This window comes from Xenopus tropicalis, chromosome 1, assembly GCF_000004195.4.
Source record: "Xenopus tropicalis strain Nigerian chromosome 1, UCB_Xtro_10.0, whole genome shotgun sequence".
Classification (NCBI taxonomy): domain Eukaryota; kingdom Metazoa; phylum Chordata; class Amphibia; order Anura; family Pipidae; genus Xenopus; species Xenopus tropicalis.
In genome coordinates this window covers 177,714,221-177,734,950 of record NC_030677.2, presented here as the reverse complement: position 1 = coordinate 177,734,950, position 20,730 = coordinate 177,714,221, and the positions used below count along the sequence as shown (strand labels likewise).

At 37.0% G+C, this 20,730-nt stretch overlaps 1 protein-coding gene across 2 annotated transcripts in view; it reads right to left on the bottom strand.

The window, feature by feature from the left end:
• Positions 1-20,730, bottom strand: part of kiaa0825 (uncharacterized protein KIAA0825 homolog) — a 175,586-nt gene that overhangs the window by 119,640 nt on the left and 35,216 nt on the right. For both annotated transcript variants that reach the window (XM_002933436.5, XM_018090791.2), the window contains exons 5-10: positions 19,346-19,531; positions 15,594-15,676; positions 13,958-14,182; positions 12,566-12,822; positions 12,255-12,405; positions 5,733-5,923 (exon numbers count right to left, since the gene is read on the bottom strand). In XM_002933436.5, coding sequence (XP_002933482.3) covers positions 5,733-5,923; positions 12,255-12,405; positions 12,566-12,822; positions 13,958-14,182; positions 15,594-15,676; positions 19,346-19,531 — 1,093 coding nt within the window. The remainder of the gene's footprint in view (positions 1-5,732; positions 5,924-12,254; positions 12,406-12,565; positions 12,823-13,957; positions 14,183-15,593; positions 15,677-19,345; positions 19,532-20,730) is intronic.

The window sequence follows — 20,730 nt, the reverse complement described above, 5'->3', positions numbered from 1 at the left end:
AAGCCTGCCAATCATTACTGCCAGTTGCTTGGTATAAGCCTGCCTATCATTACTGCCACTTGCTTGGTATCAGCCTGCCAATCATTACTGCCAGTTGCTTGGTATAAGCCTGCTTATCATTACTGCCAGTTGCTTGGTATAAGCCTGCCTATCATTACTGCCAGTTGCTTGGTATAAGCCTGCCTATCATTACTGCCAGTTGCTTGGTATAAGCCTGCCTATCATTACTGCCAGTTGCTTGGTATAAGCCTGCCTATCATTACTGCCAGTTGCTTGGTATAAGCCTAGCCCTTTGCAATTTATTCGAGCTTCTGAACCTGTGCCTGGTTCTTGACTATGCTGTGGTTTTCCAGATTCTGCTTGCCGTCTGATATGAACTCCGGCCTGTATACCAGACTCCTCCTTTGCCTGCCACCTGCCCTGATTTCTGAACTGTTTCATTAAACTCAGCCTCTGCCTGCATTAACCATGAAAGGTTTCTAACTTTTTTCTCAGCAGACAGTACATAGGCCTATTTATTGGAGTTACCCAGCATATGGGCTGCTGCCTGGCTTTATACAGTTGTGCCTTTCTGACAGCGGGTGATTTGGCTTCATTTCAACTTGTCTACCCTTCTTACTGGTTACCATAGCCCTATCCTTCCTTGAGACTTTGCTAGTCAGTGGATTTTTTTTCTAACATAGAAGAAAAAGTATACACAAAAATGTCAATTTTGCCCTAAAATCTGCCTGTGCGCAGTGGCTACTGCAGGTGGATTTGTAAACATGGGCAATTTCTGATAAAATAGGCCATTTGTCAAGAGATAGATTATCTGTGGGTGCTGGATGGCGTTACTAGTACTTTTACAGCAAAACTAAACATGAGTAGAGGTTAAACCCTAAATAATATCAGTCTTATGCCACTGATTCCATCCTTCAGGTACAGTTTAACTATAAATTCCTAGTAAACAAATTAAAATTGCATCTGCAGCACAATGAAAATGTACAGCACAATAAACATGATACAATTCCTGATGAGTGTAATTTTGATATACACATTCAAAAATTTTGGTGCAGAAAATTCTTAATTAAAGATTAGCTGAGAAGAAAAACATCAACACTTCAATCATGAATAATTGGATATGTCTGATAAAGAAGTACTGTACTACTTAGTACATGTTTGAATAAACTGCAGAGGAACTCCAATTTGCTATTATGTATTGTACATCAAAATGCCAATGAGAATTTGTAACACATCAGTGCTTGATTTATGATGAACATTTTAATTCGCTGCTCAGCAGGAAAAGTAAACACTGCATTACTAAATGGTGACAAGCCCATTTTATTTTTTACAAATTGAGTATAGCAACTGTCAATAAACTGTGCAATATCATGATTTGTTTGGGATCGATCCTAGCATAAAAAAACAGCTAAGATTTTACTTATGCTTAATGTAAACTTTTTTCAAAACCTTTGGTGCCTAGTAAAGTTGCAACAGTTAAACAGTTTTTTTTAATAAATTCACATATATATTGATTTTAAATGTCCAAACATGTTAATGTTTTACATATTTACTACATTTTAGTGTAAGTGATAAATGCACATCCATTTAATGCCTTCTTATTGGATTAATTTGTTCAACTAGCAGCAGCCTATACATGTATATTTATATATGATACAGATTAGAAAGGGTTGCTGGTCACATTACATTACTAGTTAAGTAACTCCTAGAAATTCAACAAATACTGCATGAGGGCATGGGGCAATTTATCAAAAACTGAATTTGCATATTTTTTAAGAAAATTTTTAATCTGAATAAACTCAAAAATCTGATTGCTTATTTCATAAAAAAATAGAAAATTGAAAACTGGCTAGTTTAAGGGTAAGAACCCAGTAATCTCTGCAATAGATCTCTGCTATTGTGGGTGAGTAACTGCTCAAAAAAGGTTTTCCAATGGCAACAATAGAAGTGCAGGTGAAATGCCCTTCCCGTCGATTCGGTTTCCGAAGTCGCGCTAAGTTTCCTCCTGCAGGCAACTTTGCGTGACTTTGAAAACCAAAGAAATGCAATGGGCTTTCCACCGGCAGAAAACCTTTTCGCTGCGATAGCAGCGATCTATCTCAGGAGAGTAACTCGCTCTGTGGGTTCTTACGCTAAAAATGTAAAAAGAACACGTGAACGCAGTGAAAATCACATCCTATCCTTCATTTTCAATGAGTATGCCAAATTTTGAATTCATCTCAGCAACATGAATTAAAAAAAAAATAGCTCAAATTTTAAAATTACAACAGTAATTGACTTGCAAATTAACTTGCCAGCTTTTGGATGAATTAAAAAAAATGTGATGCATTTTTGCACTTGAAAATTACAGTTACAGAATTGTGAATTAACATTTTTTTGTCACAAAAACCTTGACTTGTGCTAAAACGTTAAATATGAATGTTGATAAATTTGCTCCTTAGATTACTTATAAGCAGTACATATCTCATCTTAATTCACACACAAATACAGAAATGCAGTTGCAAAGGCTAGCAGCAGAAGTGGGACATTCCTGTCCAAATATTGCAGCTTCTCTCATCAGCTCCTGACACCATCCCTTCTTCCACAGCCTGTTTATGTAAACTCCTATACTAGCTCAACGTGGTACTTGATGACTATGTAAATATAGCCATAAGTACTCACAGAAAAGCTTCACTGAGTCCTCTATCAAAAGAATCACAGGATTTCTTGTCTTCTTTTCTCGAAAACATCCTTCATTCTCGGGGCTAGAGTCTGCAGAGCTCTCTCCTCTCTCCTGCCCACCCCTCATAAGAATTCACTCACCTTCCCATCAGAATGTGTGATCTATGCTACCAACTGCTATAGCTGCAGCAGGAAGCTACTAAGACCAAGATAAAATGGCAGCTGCTATCTTAAACAAACGGAGGGAGCTTTTAGGGCTGTTTACTCAGGTATGGTAAAGCTTTCTGAAGAATAAATATTAGGGATGCACCAAACTGAACCCCCGAATCCATCGTAAGCATTTCGGTGAATACTGAATCGAATCCTAATTAGCATATGCTAATTAGGATACAAAAGGGTTAAAGCCCGGCGTGAAAAATTTTCTACTTCTGTGGAGGCGACATTTAACCCTTCCAAATCCTAATTAGCGTATGCTAATTAGTATTTGGTTCAGCCAGGACCGTGGATTTTGCTGAATCCGAACCCTGACGAAAAAGCCAGAATTCTGGCGGTATACTGAACTGAATCCTGGCTTTGGTGCATCCATAATAAATATAGCGTTCTAGCTTGCACTAATGTGCCAAAATGACTTTCCTTCTCCTTTAATAGCTACATTAGACTCTACATGAGAGACACACTCTTTTTCTCCTGCATCAGTAGAGGAAGTTAGTAAACTTCTTATCTGCTCCAACCCCACACCTGCTCCCTTGACCCAATACTTTCCAACCTCCTTTGCCCAATTACTAATACACTTAACTCTGCACTTACCCATCTAATTAACATCCTTTTTCTGTTCTGATTGTACATTTCTATCTTCATACAAACAAGTACTAATTACTCCCATCCTTTAAAAAAACTTCCCTTGATCCCAGCTCTTTCACAAACTATCATCCATCTTTCTATATTTTTTTTTTTTGCCTCCATATTGTTGGAAAGGATTGTTTATAACCATATTGTCTGATATCTCACTTACAGCTACATACTTGATCCCCTCCAATCTGGCGTTCGCCAAAAAACCTCAACAGAATCTGAATTCTCCAAAGTAACCAATGATATTTTCCTAGGAAAGTCTTCACAGCAATTTACAAAGTTAACCACTCAATAGATATTTTTTTTTACTAAATTGGGATTCCTGACAATGATCTTTCATGGCTCAAATCTTATCTTTTTGATTGCAACTTTAAAGTTGCTGCCTCTAGCCTGACTTCCACCTCATTCCCTCTCTGTCTTAGGCCCTTTGTGATGTTTACTCTCAACTATTCCTCTGAGAAAACACATTCAGTTTTACCTTTATGCTGATGACACACAAGTCTACCTCCTGACCTCTCTCCTTTCTCAAGTTAAGATTGCTTTTCTGAAATCACCTTCTGGATTCCCCAGCATCACTAAAAACTAATCTTGTCCTGTACCTCATGTTTCACTTACAGTCAATAACATTACCTTTTTATCAACCACACAGGGGCACTGCCTAAGACACACCACATATAAATTCTTGCCAAATCCTGTCACTTTCATTTGTGCAACATTGCCTGCATTTGACCTTATCTCAGCTTTGAACAACTTAAACACTTATTCCATATTTTATTATTCCACCTTGACCACTGCAGCTTACTCCTGGCAGGCATATCAGTGTGCCATTTTCACAGCGTCAGTCTTTTCTAATTGCTGCTGCTAGACTCATACATCTATTTCATGACTCCATATCAGTTGCGTCCCTATGCAAATCCCTTCACTGGCTCCAATTTCCTCTAAAAGTAAATTAAAATTACTAACACACACATTCATAGCAATGAAACACCTCCCTATATTATAGCTCAGATTCAAAATATACTTCTTCATGCAACCTATGCTCTCCTTCTGACCTTTGCATCTCTTTTCCTTTGATCACCTCATCCCATTCCCGACTGCAAGTCATCTTTCGAGATTCTACCTGCCCCTGCAGCTTCCTTCTATGATTTCTTAAACTTCTTAAAACTCAAATGTTTAGAGAAGCATATTGAATGCATCTTAATTGATTATGAAATAAACTTTTTACCAACTGTTTTCATCATACTTTTGAAATAACTTAAATTGTTTCCTAACAGATTATACATTTAGATTATAACGTCTTGTGAGCAGAGTCCTCTGATCTCATTTTTATTCTGTAAACATTGTTTGTTAAATTAATGGAAGACCCTGTGTAATGTAACAAAACGCAGTATTTTAGAATTTAAAATTGATCTACACAGCTTTATCTATGTATCCATGTAGCAACAAAATGCCTTTAAAGGTAGCAACATGGCCAGACATTTTCTGGACAGGCGCCCTGGAGCAGGGCCGTCCAGTGGAATCTAGTTTGTGCTGTTCTGTTGGGGAGGCTATGCAGGGGTTATATGTTTATAAGATGGATTTAGTTCTCCTTTAGGGCCATGGCCCACAGCGAGAACAGTCACATGCGGTTAAGCTCAGTTACCATGGGTGATTAACCTCTCCCAAAATTCCTTCCCACTGGCAATAGAGTGAATTGCCAGTGGGTAGGCACACGCAGAGCTAGCTTTCCAAAATCACCTGAAGTTTCCTGCAGGAGGATGCAAATGCCTTCCCGCCGCAAATTCACTTTATTGCCAGTGAAAAGGCATAACGGGAGAGATAAGTCACCCACAGTAGCCGAGATTAACCTCTGGCGACTAATCTCACTGTGAGCCATGGCTTTTAAGGGTTTAAGGAACCTAAGGAACTAGGTGACAATATAGCTCAATACAACAAATCTGATATTCTTTACTGTTTGACACTTATTGATATTATTGAAACTCAATGCAATAAAAACCGGCCTTCTGCTCAATTCCAAATTACTGGTGTGTCAAGTCAAATAAAACTACTGCTGAATACATAGTAGGCAATACTGTTATACACGGGTAAACCTGATATGCTTGATTTGTTAAGGAATCTTATGATCGCAGAATGCAGAGGAAGAGATCTAATTATGCCTAAATAAGGTACTGAACAGAGATTATAAAAAAATTTGCTCCTGTTTGACTCATAGCAAATGATACCTTATCTGAGATACTCGTTTGTAGTTAGGATGAACCTGGGAATATCTGAATGTCAGCAAAGCCAATGTTTGTTCTACTACTTCTTTGAATATGTCTTGAGCAAGAAGTGGAGGCAATATAGTCCATAGATCATGCCGAAGTCCACAGCAAAAGTAATGCCACATCTGGATAGAAAATGAGCAGCGTTCTCCCTAATAAAAAACATAAACATTTTATTATCTCCATAAAACTGCAAGGAAATTCTAGACACCCAATTTAGCCTCTAGTTAAAACAAGGTAAGAATCAGATTAAATGAGATAAAAATGAATCAGTTATGTGTCCTTATACAAGTTTATATATCTGTAACATTGCAGACATTCTTGTAATCACGCTTGCTTCCATAGCGCCCTTGAAACAACCATTTAAAAAAAAAAAATAAAACAGTATAAAAATTTTTTATCCATATTGTCCTCCTTGACATTTTCAATGACTATTAGCATTAATATATGCATTGGCCAAACTTCAACATTAAAAGCTTTTCTTTAAAATAAAGGGTGACCATGACGGCAATATGCAGCATTTTGCTGCAAATCGATGGCAGGTGAAAAAAAATGTTCATCACTAGTGACCACAATTTTTTTTACACGACTGCAAATTTTCTGTGGCGAAATTTCGCAAAACAATTCCCCAATGGCGAAATGTGGAATTTTGCTGTGAATCCATGCCTGGCGAAAAAATTCACTCATCACTATTCACTACTCATCCAAGCAACTTCTTCAGTTCAAAGAAGAAGCTGCTTGGATGAGTAGTGAAACCTCTTCAATGATTACTCAGCAAGTCTACTAAATTTAACATGACCTGGATGAATGAAAACCTTTATATATATTCAGAAAGTAGGTTGCATTTATCCTATTTGACTTTTCACAAGATTGTAAATGGTTCAAACAGAAGAGGGCATTTTATAGACACTTCTTATTTATTACCAGTCCCACCTAAGAAGTGTTAAAAGAGGACACCTTAAGTAACTCCTATGGTATATTTTTCAACAACAACGTTCCTGGCCGTCTCCTTCGTTCCTCGCAGAGCAACCGTTTGGTTGCGCCCCCCACTACTACTGCTGTTTCCCGCCTTAAATCCTTCTGCCTGGCTGCCCCTTACATTTGGAATTCCCTCCCTGATGTCCTCCGGAGAGAATCCTCCCTCAGTCTTTTTAAAACTAAACTTAAAGACTACCTTATGGAGCACTCGCCCAGCACCTGATCTGGAAACTGGCACTTATACTGTAATGTCACCCACTGTGACCTATAGCACTTATATTTGCCTATTTGTGTCTGTTAGTTACCCTCCCATATAGATTGTAAGCTCTACGGGGCAGGGACCTCCTTCATCTTGTGTTTCTGACTCTTATTGCAACTGTACCTTGTATTTATTTGTATTTATTGTTGTACTTTGTATTTATCCATTATCTTTAACCCCCTTGTCTGTATTAATGAATTCTACTGTACAGCGCTGCGTACATAAGTAGCGCTTTATAAATAAAGATATACATACATACATACATACAATGGGAGGCGCATTTGACTGAAGTGGCATATAAAGCCACTCAAACTCCATTTGTTGTTGTAAATGGTGGCCTAAAGATTTTACCTAGACTCCCACCTCATCCGTGCCAGGAACTAGCCCTTATAGTTAAAACTGCAATCCTCATTTCAACACCAAATATACCTAAAATGACCTTTATAACCATAATAACATGTCCATTTATAGTGCATGGTCAGAAATATAAAAATATAGAATCATGTACCTATTAACATAGTAATCACAGTTCAGCTGACTGCAAGTGATTTTAAAATTATTTTGAACTTGCAGCTTAGTTTCTTTTGAGCCTGAGATTGGGCACAAGGAGGCTTAAATATTTATAGAGATGCATAGTTTAATTATGTAGGAGTGACCTTTTAGTTACAAAAAGCATTTTATTTACAATGTTCTTAATACTTAGAAGGTGAAGTTCTCACCTCTGACCTAACTATTCCACTGGAAAATGGGAGTTTGAGAGGTCATAGCTTAGAAGGGAAATTACATTTTTATTGTAGGACAACAACCCTACTGGTAAATAAATGATGTGAAGGCCAATACCAACCCACCTCCACTCTTGAGCTTTAATGCATATACATGTCCTAAAACTGTGATCACAATTTGATCTACACAAATAGTATTTATGCTGTGTTCTATTTCATGCTGGAATCCACCTAAAAAACATTAAATATAACCAAAGATTCCAAAGAAGTCACAGACAGGCAACAAATAAATAACATTTGATTCTGAATAGTATTAACTGAATCGCTGGGCAACTTTATTGTCTACTAATTAACTGCAGTGACTATGTCTTACATGTTATGGTGCTATGTTTGTGTTTTCCAAAATAAAAAAAGAACTGAATTCCAATTTCTAATATTTTGTGAGAAATGAAATGATTTTGAGTATATTTCCGAAAAAGTTGGGACACTCTGTACTGTAGATGATTAAATCCCAAAATTCTTTGAATCTTCATGTTGAGAAACGTTATTCTTATATTGTTGAAATACTGGCCCGCGCAGTAGTTTACCCCTCCCCATCTTCACTTCTGAAAGACCTAACTTCTCTGGGATCTGGGTTTTTATAACCAATCATGTTGCAGATCTATTGCCAATTTGACTTTTCTAGTCTTTTGTTGCCCCTTTCCCAATGTTTTTGAAAAGTGTCACTGGCATCAAATTTGCTTATATTTTTCAACATTTGATTTGTACTGTTTGCAATAAAACATAGGGTTAAAATTATTTGCAAATCATCCCAAAGCTTTTGTTTTGAAATGGGATTGTATATAACAACTCACCTTTATTTTAATCCTGAATATCTAATAATTAGGATAATAAAGACAGCGTGCAAATCCACCAATCTAATCAAACCCCTTAAAGCAACAGTTCAATGTAAAAATTAAACTGGGTAAAATAGACAGACTGTGCAAAATAAAAAATATTTCTAATACAGGTATTGGACCCCATATCTGGAAACCCATAATCCAGAAAGTTCCAAATTAAGGAAAGGCCATCTCGCACAGACTCCATTTTAATCAAATATTTCACATTTTTCAAAATGATTTCCTTTTTCTCTGTAATAATAAAACATTACCTTGTACTTGATCCCAACTAAGATATAATTAATTCTTTTTGGAGGAAAAACAATCCTATTGGGTTTAATTACTGTTTAAATAACGTTTTTAGCAGACTAGGTAGGAGATCCGAATTATGGAAAGACCCCTTATCCAGAAAACCCCAGGTCCCGAGCATTCTGGATAATGGGTCCCATACCTGTATAGTTAGTTAGGCAAAAATGTAATCTAACATAATAGCCAGAACACTTCTTCCTGCTTTCAGCTCTCTAACCTCTTAGTTAGTCAGCGACTTTAGGCGAGGGGCACATGGGACATAATGTTCAGTTAGTTTGTGAGCACGTAGGTCAGATTCAAATGCAAATTAACTGAACAGTTATGTCCCATATGGCCCCCCCTCAAGTCACTGATTGGTTACTAACTGCTAACAGCTTACAGAGCTGCAAAGGAGGAAGTAGTGTTCTGGTTATTATGTTAGACATCTGTTTGCTCCAGCCTTTATAGATAACATAATAATCTATATTGAAATAAAAAAAATTTGCACAGTTTATCTATTTTAGTTTCATTTTTACACTGAACTGTTCCTTTAAAACAAAGCTATTAAAATTGCTGTCAAGATCCTTTCAAGCAATATATGGAAAAAACGAATTTATCATATATAATGTTGTTGCATCCATAGCTGCTGTATTAAACTTTAAAGCATCAGGAAAGTGTGAATTCACAACCGGTAAGTTTGACCTGTTAATGCCTTTCAACAGAAACATTATTTGAATTGTACAGGCAACCACAGTTGTGTAGATTCATTAGCATTACTAATGGACTTTTATGAACTCCTTCTAGTGTATTATGAAAGGGCAAAGGAATAAAATTAACCACACAACTCAACTCACATAAATATGTATTCACAGGAGAGCACAGGCCATGGAACATTTTAAGATGTGTCAGGACATTTCACCTAATACATACACTAAAACTGAATTTTACGACTTTATAAAAATTTGGCAGATGTTCTAATAGATTAATATGACCTCGTTTTTTCCTGACCAGATCAGAAGATTAGCACAATTTCCGGGACTAATAATAAAATCATCCTATGTTATTGTACAGAGAGTAATGCATTCTAACACAAGCAGTGATTCATCAAAAGATTTTATATTCAACCTTCTTAGTACAGTAGCACATCGTCAAACATAAGATAATTACTAAGCTACTTGTTTCAACACAATGTGGATCCCATAGTATTTGGCATTTTAGATTTTGTTTTAAAAAATAAAAAAATTTTTTATTTTGAATAAGATTGCAGCTCAGATTAAACCAACCATAAATCACACAGCGTATATGGGATAATGTTTAGTCCATCCAACTATCAGCATTCATAAAACGGAAACCACTCCCAACTTGTGCATCGCCCTGAGCCTGTAGCTTGGGGTGATAAAAAACTCCAAATGAAGAAGCTCAAGCACTGAAGATGGTACAGCAGGCTAAAGAATAAAACAACATTATTAAAAACCAGAGACGCCTGACGCATTTTGTATCTCCTGAAACAGTCATATGAGCCTATGACTGAGTATCAGGAAATACGAAATGCGTTAGACGTCTCTGGTTTTCAATAATGTGAAGTAAAAAATCAGTTTAGCATGTTCTTCAGCATACTGTGCTGTCCGTAGTGCTCACTTCTTCTTCATTTATTCAATAGGATTTGTATAAAACACGATAATCAGCCCTGTGGAAAGCTCCTATGTGGAGCTGAAACGTCGGATTAATAAAAACCATGTAAGACATTTGCTTTGTTAGATTCTTTTTTGTTTTATTTTTGACAATTATTAACTAAAGTCCTGTGAGTGCTAGCCTTTAATGCAATTGTATTATATTAATTGTACATATATGCATTGTAAATTACTACACAAGAAACCAACATTTTTTTCCAATTCTCAAGGGGCTTGATAGAATGACTGAGAGCCAGTATGGATTCTTTGTCAATAGTTGCCATTTTCCTTCTTAAGAAACCAGTAAACTCACATACAAACCAATGAAAGAGGAAATTATGGCAGCATTGCTAGTGATTTCTGGTTATGGAGATATGCACTACCAGTAAGCACACTAGAAGCACGTAAAGAGGTCCAACAATAAGAAGACAAATGCAGTGAATCTTGCTTTTCTTGCCACCTAAAATGGCTTCTCATAGCCCTGACACCAAGCTGTGTAACACCATGAAGCAATCATATTTAGAGGATCTGAGCATTTTATTCTAACTTCACATCTTACCTTTTCCTCTTGCAAATACCTCCCAGTTTTTGTTATCACAGGAAAGCAAGAGTTTGTTAGGGACTGTAAGTACTATGGTAGCCCTTGTAGCCACCAGAACATGGCCATTGCTGGCAACAATTATTTTCACCCCTGATGTGTTCAAACTCTCTGAATTATATGAATATTTGTCAGAGATTAGAAAAGCAGAAAGAACCAAGAAGGACAGAAAGTGTGTAACATGCTAAGAAGCAGATTTGCTCAGAAAATAATGAAAACTTGTGAATGTATTTGGGAAACCATTCTGTTCCAGTTCTTAGCTGGCTATTAGGACAGCCTGCAGGAATTACTTATTTTTCTATGATAGGTATTGTTATTTACATTTTACACTTATTTTAGTATTAAAACACTCTCCTATTTAAATTTGAAAATGAAGAGCTACAGAACAAAATTCTGCTTGATCTAACAACTAAAAATATCAATTAAACTGCATATTACCAATAGAATACCATTGGCAAGTCTATTTCAAGGTGTACTGCATTTTAAACTGACAAACTCGTTTCAGTTCTAACTTTTTTTAATTAAGACTAACTGTATCCCTTTAAAATAATTAAAGGAGACATATTGGATTAGATGGGAAAAACCCTCATTTTGCAGGCAGTTATGAATATATAAAGTGCTGGTTTTACTTTGTGTTAGAAATTAATCCTATCTGTAAAAATGGCCCCTTTATTGGAGCCCCCTATAGACCCCATCAGGTCTCTGTCTGTGTTTCAAATAAAGCGTGGGCGTGTCCTAACAGTCCCAGCCAGAAGCACAGTTGGAGGGGGAGAGCCAATCACAGCCTTGTACTCACACAAGCAAAGACAGGCCTAGCTGCTGATTGGTTCCTATCCTACAGTGCAGTGTACTGAGAGCCGCTGGCTCCCCTGCACATCAAGAGAATTCAGCCAGCAGGAAGTGGAACAGATGGGCAGGACTAGTGGGGTTTCTCAATAAATCAGTCTGAAACACAACTTTTTTAAGCACAATCCTTCTATATCTAGAAGAGTATAATTCTTAATTTTTATAGGATATGTCTCCTTTACAGGGAAGGCTGTTTTTCATATTCAACATCATATAGTAGTGTGTAATAAAGCAATTAAATTACCTCATAAAACTCTTTGTTGTCATCCCAGTTATGACTCTCTGCATCCTGGAATATACTTGTTGAACAAACACTGATGCAGTATTGTATAACGTCAGCCTGAAGGTTATTTATGAATTCCTGGTATCTTTGGACTGCCACTAAAAACAAAGATCTGTGAGGAAAATATAACAATTATATATAAGAAGATAATTAGATGTTTTCTAATGAAATACAGATTCTAAATATATATTGAATTTGCTTTAAAGTGCAAAAACAATCTACAAAATCACATTTAACAGAAAAACGCAGTATTAACATTCATGCATACTTACTTCTTACTCATTTGGACAGAATAGTAGTTTAAATGATGGAGAACGTAGATAGCAGTAGATAGAGTAGCATACATGGATTGTAATGAAGCCTTGCATGGAAACTCTTTGTGGTGCTCTTCCAACTTTGCTAGGATCAATGCTGCCACTTTGCTAAATGCCTCTAAAAAGCAAGCTCTTACATCCAGAAGGGAGACATCCTGGCATGCCAGAGCCAGTGGAAGTATGGAGTCAAATTCTTCGATAATGTTAAAACAAAACTGGTGGAAGAAGTATTTTATAAACAAAATGTATGCAGAATGTAAAAGCTAGATACAATACTATATGCATGGGTATTGTAGAAATATTTTATTTATTTTACTATTATAAAATAATTGATATTTTAAATTGTTCCTAGATTTGAGTCATTGCATGTCTCTGAAAACAAGTTTTGCCACATATGCTATATTGTTAAAAACCCATAGCAAAAAATGTAGCATAAATATAAGTGCTATGTTTCAGAGCTTTCTGCTCCCTAAATGTTACACATCACCACACTTTTAAATGCCTCATTCCACCCACAATCCCACCCCTTAATCAGACACACTGAATTAAAAGTTGATTGTTTTTCCCGGGTCTGCTTTTGTAAGTAATTGTTACTTGAAGTTTGCCAACCTGACTGTACCTTCTCAGCCTGTCAGTTATAGGTGTAATGTTATTGGGCTACTGCTGCACAAATCTTGCACCCCCCTCATAGAGGAACATGGGGCATCAGATAGACAAAGACAATGTTATGATGTAAAGATCTCTTTAATGATATAACAGAAGCACAGTCCATATGTTACATTCATTTGCTTGTACTTTAAACAGAATTTTACCCAAATCCAGTAAGGTCATATTCATGGTTCATATCTTTAGGATCAAGTGTTTGTAAAGCATGTAGCCAGAAATGTTGCTGTTTTTGTAAATTAAAACTGAACTAAGTTGTGTCTGATTGCAGTAGCAATTTGAGATATCATTTAAAGCCGTTTTTAATACACTGCAAACAGAACTGGCGACGGACAAAATGTGGTTTATTCTTGGTACAATTATATGGTTAACCCATCAGGGGCTGATTTACTAATGATCAAGTCTCTGTACTTGAGCTTTCTGATCCTAAAACCATACATAAATAAATAAATTTAAACGTGGTTTCTGCATCCGGCAATTGGGGGGAAAAAACGATCAGTAAGAAGCCAGGGTTTTCGGATGCAGAAACCACACGTGGAGTCAGGAATTCATGCACAGTGTTAGGAACCAAATGCTCGAGCCAAGAGGCTCAAACATTATAAAATCAGCCCCTAAGTGTATATATTTTATTAAGTTTGCTAAAGAAAATGTTGTATTTTTTGCTGGTTTTATACAGTATGTACTCACCTTTGCAACTTTCTTTGGTTTCTGCCTCTCTGCAGCTGCCCCATTGTGACTGCATGATGTATCAACCATAACTAGGTTAATCTGTAAGCCATCAACAGAAGAATACTCTTCGTTTTCCTGTTGAAGAATTCTAACAGCAATGCTTTCCAATTCAGCAGGTAAGCATTTCAGTAAAGGGTGAACTACTGAATTCAAAATATTTTTCCAATCAAATTTGAAGGTGGGCTATAATGTAAAACAAATATATTTAACTACTGTATAACAAGTATCCAGATAGGAAAGTACAACGTTAATTTGTTTCTTTATATTTTTACAAAGTTATCTTTTCATATTTTATTTACTTTGCAAAACATTGCACAAAAAACCATGTCAAGATAAAAGTGTTGAATATAAAGAATGTGTAAAAAGCAAAGGACTAACATATTTGCCTTAACCTCTTGTTAAGTGTTTGTGCATCATTAATCAGCCTTTGTGCAGAAATATAACTGTGCTACCAAGCTCGGTAATTCATTGGATACTGCCTTACCCATTCAACCTTGGAGAATATGTTCTAAAATGCATATTGTCAAAGGAGGCACATGAAAGTTAGTATTCTCTAATAGAATATACAGAGACTAATGGGACATCTGGCAATAAAAAGGAAAATAAGTCAGTGGAGGGAATGGTGATAATTCCCAAGGAGGTAAGGCAGAAGTGGTGAGAAAGGAAGACAGCATTAATTTGTACATTGTCTAAAATGTTACTATTTCCTTATACAGGTGATACTATTTTTGTATATGTATAAGTAATATTACTGAGCATTATGAAAAATATTTGCTTCTTTAAGTAAGTTGGTTATTCCAGCTTTATTATTCACTTGCTCTCCTGCTCATTCAATGAGAAAAAAAGGAATACAATAAAGGGAGAAATCAAACCATAACCTCTTTTAAATACTCTTTCAAATTAAAAAAAAAATATCAACAGAACCCTAGAACCAAGTACGAACATTTGAATGTGTACACATACATATTAAATTAAGGTTTTGTAGTTTATAGATTAGCTATTAACTGTTCCTTTATGTACTAGGCTCTCAACCCATATATCACTGCAAACTGCTGTTCTTAAGCTACTTTTCAAGTCAATGCATGTTTGTGAGTTATATCTCAATTATACTGTCCTGAGTCCTGACCCATCTGCCTGTGCTCTAATGCAAGACAAGGAAGCACATTTAGTAACTGCAGTTAAAAATTAGTCTTTAAAATGGATCAGGCAAAGTCAGGTGTAGCATCACCTGATGCAGTCGGACCCCAAAGGTCCTTATTCTTAGGCCTATCTTTGTACACTTTTGAAAAGATGAATCTGACCTGTGGATACCTTAGTGCTTGTATTGAAATAAGATTAGCCTGTTTATAGCTTCCAACAAAACAAACACAAGACAAGTACATGTAACAAAAAAAAATGAGATTGTCAATCCACCAGAGGTTTTTCAGGAGTATCTTGGCAATGTTATATTTATGCCCCTAATCTTGCCCCCCACTCTGACAACAGTTCTCTGTATATGAGGTCATTTCATGAAAAATTTGGACCTCTGTCTAAAAAAATAAGACTGTATTTGTGGATGTTACTATATTAGTGAGATAAATTATATCCTGCTCACCATATCTGTAATTTGTGGCAAACTCTCATTCGGCATGCAGGCTTCATTTGATCTACCTTCGCCCCAATTTCTCTTCGAATTTCCTAAAAATAAAGAAATATATAATTTACTTTTACAAAAAAAACTAACTGTAAATTTCCTTGTTCCTAAAGTAATAGATTACATAATTTAAATCTATTTTTAAGCAAATGTTATTGTGTCTGATCGGGATGAGAAATATAGGGTGCCAATTAATGTGGAATGATAGCCCAGTGCCTTTTTAATAAAAGCATTTATTCCGGTACCTCTAGTATTTTTGATGATACTGTTTACAAAAAATGTTTTGTATTGGGCCCCAACCCAACCAACACGCAGACCCTGTGGGTTGCAGGCCAACCCGCACATCACTAGTGCTCGCTGAGAAGTATTGTTGGCCAGTGCAGTTTAGCAGGATTAACAGCCCGGGTTTCAGGTAATTTCATTCACTTGGGGGTGCCTAACATTTGGCACCCCAGGTGATTTTCACTTTCCTTCTCCTTTAAATAAGCCACTGGCTTTCCTTATACTACAGTGGCCACTGGAGTATAAATTCAGTGTACAATACATGCTGCTAAAAGAAAGCCTGTCAGGACCTTCCAGATATTTTCACTCATTCATCGCTTCTGACACATGTCACTTAAAACCATAAAATATTAGATGCATCCCAGCTATTCTGGCTCATGGCAAGCAGCCAAATCTGTCTACTTTTCAGTCCTGACATTTTCCCTCAGGCTTTTCTTCCTCTTGATTTGTAAACTTTTGTGAAACAAGGGCACAAGGTTTATCAGTACATTAATATAGATATATACGTATACCTGTATAAATCTATATAAAGGCTATAATGAACATGGAAGCAATACAATAATTGTGGAAAATAAGTTGTTAAGAATACAGCTGTCATATGCCATGGAATCACAATCGCACCTACATTAGCTGCTTGCACAAATAGGAAACTTCTAATCCCTTATCAAATCCTTAGTGGAAATTTAAGATGCTGGCAGGCAAGAAGTACTTGGATTTTATCTCTTACAGCAGTATGAGATTATTCTCAAAATTCATTTGTAGGACAAAGATACAGAGACCTTTCTGTTTTCACAATGTGAAAGCGCCAATACTGTGTTTCCCCCCTGTTTTCTTATCAACAGAGGTTATCTCTTGGGAAGCAATTGCCTTCTTAACAGGTTCTTTTAATCCAAATTCGGTGAGGACCTTTATTAAGTTTTTTTAGAGAACACTGAAAAACCTGAACAGGCTATATGACTGTCATGATGCTGTATGCTCTGTTCATTTAAGATGACTTTTAACAATAAGAAAATGTTACTGCTGAAAAAAGGGCAAAAAAAGCAGGCTTGCATCGCCTATCCACTCATTCCCAAGCAAGCTTTCCATTATTTATCATTTATTTATTGACATAAGCAAATACAGTTCATTTTTTTGTGTTTTTGTAGTGTTTATAGATAATAATTTTTGTCTAGCAAGAACTTCTTGAGGATCATTTATACAGAAGATAGCACTAAATTTCATGCAAAAACATCACTTTGGAGAAAGTGTTATGTTTTTAAATAAGAATTTACCGCTTGTGATTTTACATAATACAAATCATCAGCGACATCTCATTTTTGAGTGGCCAAGCAGACAAAAATCTGTGTTTAAATGCATCAGTATAAATTGAGACTTACAGGTGGCAGACTGGGGTGGAAGTGTAAACTCCGGCAACTCAAAGAATTATACAGAAGTGTAAAGAGTCAAAGAAGGTGCACACAAGGGCAAGTGTAAAAACAAAGCTGGCTTGATTTGCTATCCAAATACTTAGGGGCACATTTACTAATCCACGAATCCGAATGGGAAAAATTCGGATTGGAAACGAACATTTTGCGACTTTTTCGTATTATTTGCGATTTTTTTGTCGCCGTTACGACTTTTTCGTAAATTGTTGCGACTTTTTCGTAGCCATTACGACTTGCGCGAAAAGTCACGACTTTTTCGTAGCCGTTACGATTTGCTCGTATATTGTCGCAACTTTTTCGTATTGAGTGCTCGTAAACGGCGGGCAAAACTTTCAGACTTTGCATGATTTTGGAAGCCTCCCATAGGACTCAATGGCACTCTGCAGCTCCAACCTGGCCCAAGGAAAGTCTCCCATAGGACTCAATGGCACTCTGCAGCTCCAACCTGGCCCAAGGAAAGTCACAATACTGAGGCTTGAATGAATCCGAAACTTTCGTACTCGGCGCGACGGCTACGAAAAAGTTGCGACAATTCGCGCAAGTCGTAGCGCTACGAAAAAGTCGTAACGGCTACGAAAAAGCCGCGACAATTTACGAAAAAATCGCAAAATACCAATCATTACGAAAAAAACGCATTCAGACGCTTTTCGGACGTTCGTGGATTAGTAAATGTGCCCCTAAGTGTCTGGAGGCAGTGGCAAACGCTCCTTTGGCACCAGTGTAAATAGTCACAACTGATCTATCTTTGTATCTGTTTCCCCACAGTCCTGCTGTGGTTAATCTAATATCTGGCCTGTTGCTGTGTTCTGCTGTTTACCACCTGACCTGAGCTCTGCATGGGCCTAGCAAAGTATGCTTATGCCCTACTGTTTATTCTGCCCACTTTAAAAGTGACCCTTATCCTGGATCCCTTTGTACTCTGCCTTCACTATCCCACTACTCTAAACTCCTTGATGGGGTCAGATACTACAGGTGCTGCCACAGAAAGTCAAAGGTCCCAAATGAGTATCTGTGAACAATACTACCAGTGGAGTGTCTCAGCTTTGCCAAATAGGATCAGAGCTGGCGATCTCCCTTTGAGTTTTGCTCAACACAGTTGTTACAGGTAGATACACCTGTTCACAAGAAGTAGCTTTAAGATGTATATAATGGAGTGTATTGCCCAGTCTGTCAATATAATGTGCGCTCACTGTGCAATGTAAAACACACTGGAAGGTGAACAGCAGATGTAATAGACTTAGATTATGCAATCCTTTGCTTTCTAAGGGATATGTGGGCATGTTTCACATTTTTTGCTTCCACAGAGATGTGTTTCATGCGTTGGGCTGTGGTATCTTGTTACAATATTTCCTTAGATTTGAGGATTGTCTAAATGAAACATGAGGTAGGTTTGGTTAGGGGACATTTTTCCCTCTAATCTTTGTGAAGCGTGTTCCGTATGTCTCTGGCTGTTATTTTTGTACATGCCAACTAGTGTTATCTCATTTGTTTTGAGGTTTAATTTGTATTGCATCAGTTTATTTTTGGGAATCCTTGTAGCTTTGTGGGGTCACTTTCTGAAGTGCCTAAAGGATTCCTTGTAAATATGTTGTATGATAAAAAAAAGGTTGTATCCAGGCACTGAATGTGTGTGTGGAGGAAAGCTTTAGTTTAAGGGCAATGACACATTGGTAAAACACATGAATAAAAAATGCTGAAATTACCTGCCACTGGGATAGGAACCATAGACGCCTTCCAAAGGGAGTTTATTTGACACCAGAAACTCCACTATCTAGCACTAAATATTTGTAAATCTATTTCTCGTCTCTTAGAGATTACAATGTAAAAACTTTTACTTAAAAAATGTGGGCCAAAAAAAATAAACAGTTTCAAGTATAGTTAGGACTATGGCATTATGATTGCTGCTGTTCTCTTTCGGAGGGCAGTGCAGACAAAATGCCTCAGTCAGCCTATTACCACTTGTATTGTTAATTAATGAAGATCATCAATAATGTCACACCTTCTTACCATCTATATTTCCTTTTACTTCACTTGGAGAACATTTGAGGAATAATATTTCAGAGGCAGCCTTTTCTACTTGTTCTTCAAGCGACAAAAAGAGTCTGATGAAACCAACCAAAGATTTCAGTTTATCTAAAGATAAATATAATCCAGTTTGTTTCCTTGTTTCCTGATGATTCACAGCAGCGGAAACTGTAATAGAAACATGTAAATGCATACATTTATGTTCTAAACGTAAAACATGACTGAACAATGAAACAGAGTTTGGCTTTCATAATTTTACCTGTACTGATCAGAGCTGACTGGAGTTTATGGATGATGCAAGTTTGCCCAATTTTAGTATACAAGCCCCACTGCTACCTCGAGCTATCATGACCATCATCTAGAGACTGACTGCTTGAATATTGAACGATTTAGATATTTAAATATATAGATGGCACACACACACACATATATATAGATAGATACATGACATGCAGATCACATGGGTTAACCCTTAGGTCAGGCAGGTTAGGATTAAAACTTGAGCAACCATTTTGGGTTCAGGTTGGGTGTGGGTCAGACTGGGGAAGTACTCTCATCCTCCGCTATTGAAGTTTTTCTGTCTTAGAACCAAAGGCGTACACAGAAGTAGCATACAGAGTGGAAACACAAGGGTACAGGTTGGGTAAGGCAACATTTTGGGATCAGATTCGGGTTAAGGTTTAATGGTTTAGGGTTGGGTTAAGTTTTTCTTGACCCGCACATCACTAGTGTTAATACAGCTTTGGGTTGGACAGTAAACTCATGCATGTACTGATGAGTTGGTTTTCACTTTTGACTGTATATAAGTTAGGCACATCTCCCCTACCTAAATCACGCCCTTTGCATTATATATATCCCCTCCATTCGCCATCACCTCTAAAACAAATAACAGCTTTAACCTGGCAGCCATTTTCCTTCTCACACATCTTCAGTGACATTTACATCTGCAAACAGAACATGTGCACTGTAAAGTTAATGCAATGAAGAATGCAAGCTTACACAGGCAGAATTTACTTCTAAGTCCTGCTTGGATTGTGCCCTGTTAAGCTGTGCTCAGAAGAAAAAATATGTTTCTCCAGCAGCTGCACAGCTTAAGCAGAGTTTCTATGGAAACCAGCAGTGCCATCTCTTCATTGGCTGCTAGACTGGAGGGTGTGTTTAGTAACCTGAGTTGAGAAAAACTGACTATGCTCAGTTAGCCAAAGCAAAAGGTAGGGGGCTGAGGAGGTTAGAGGAGAAGGAATCCTAAGTGATTAAGGGGATGTCATAGCCTTACTATAAACTTTTGAACAACAGAAGTGGCAAATATTTAAAGGTTTCAAAGAGGCTGTTCACTGATTACATTTTTTGTGGGGGATTAAATATCC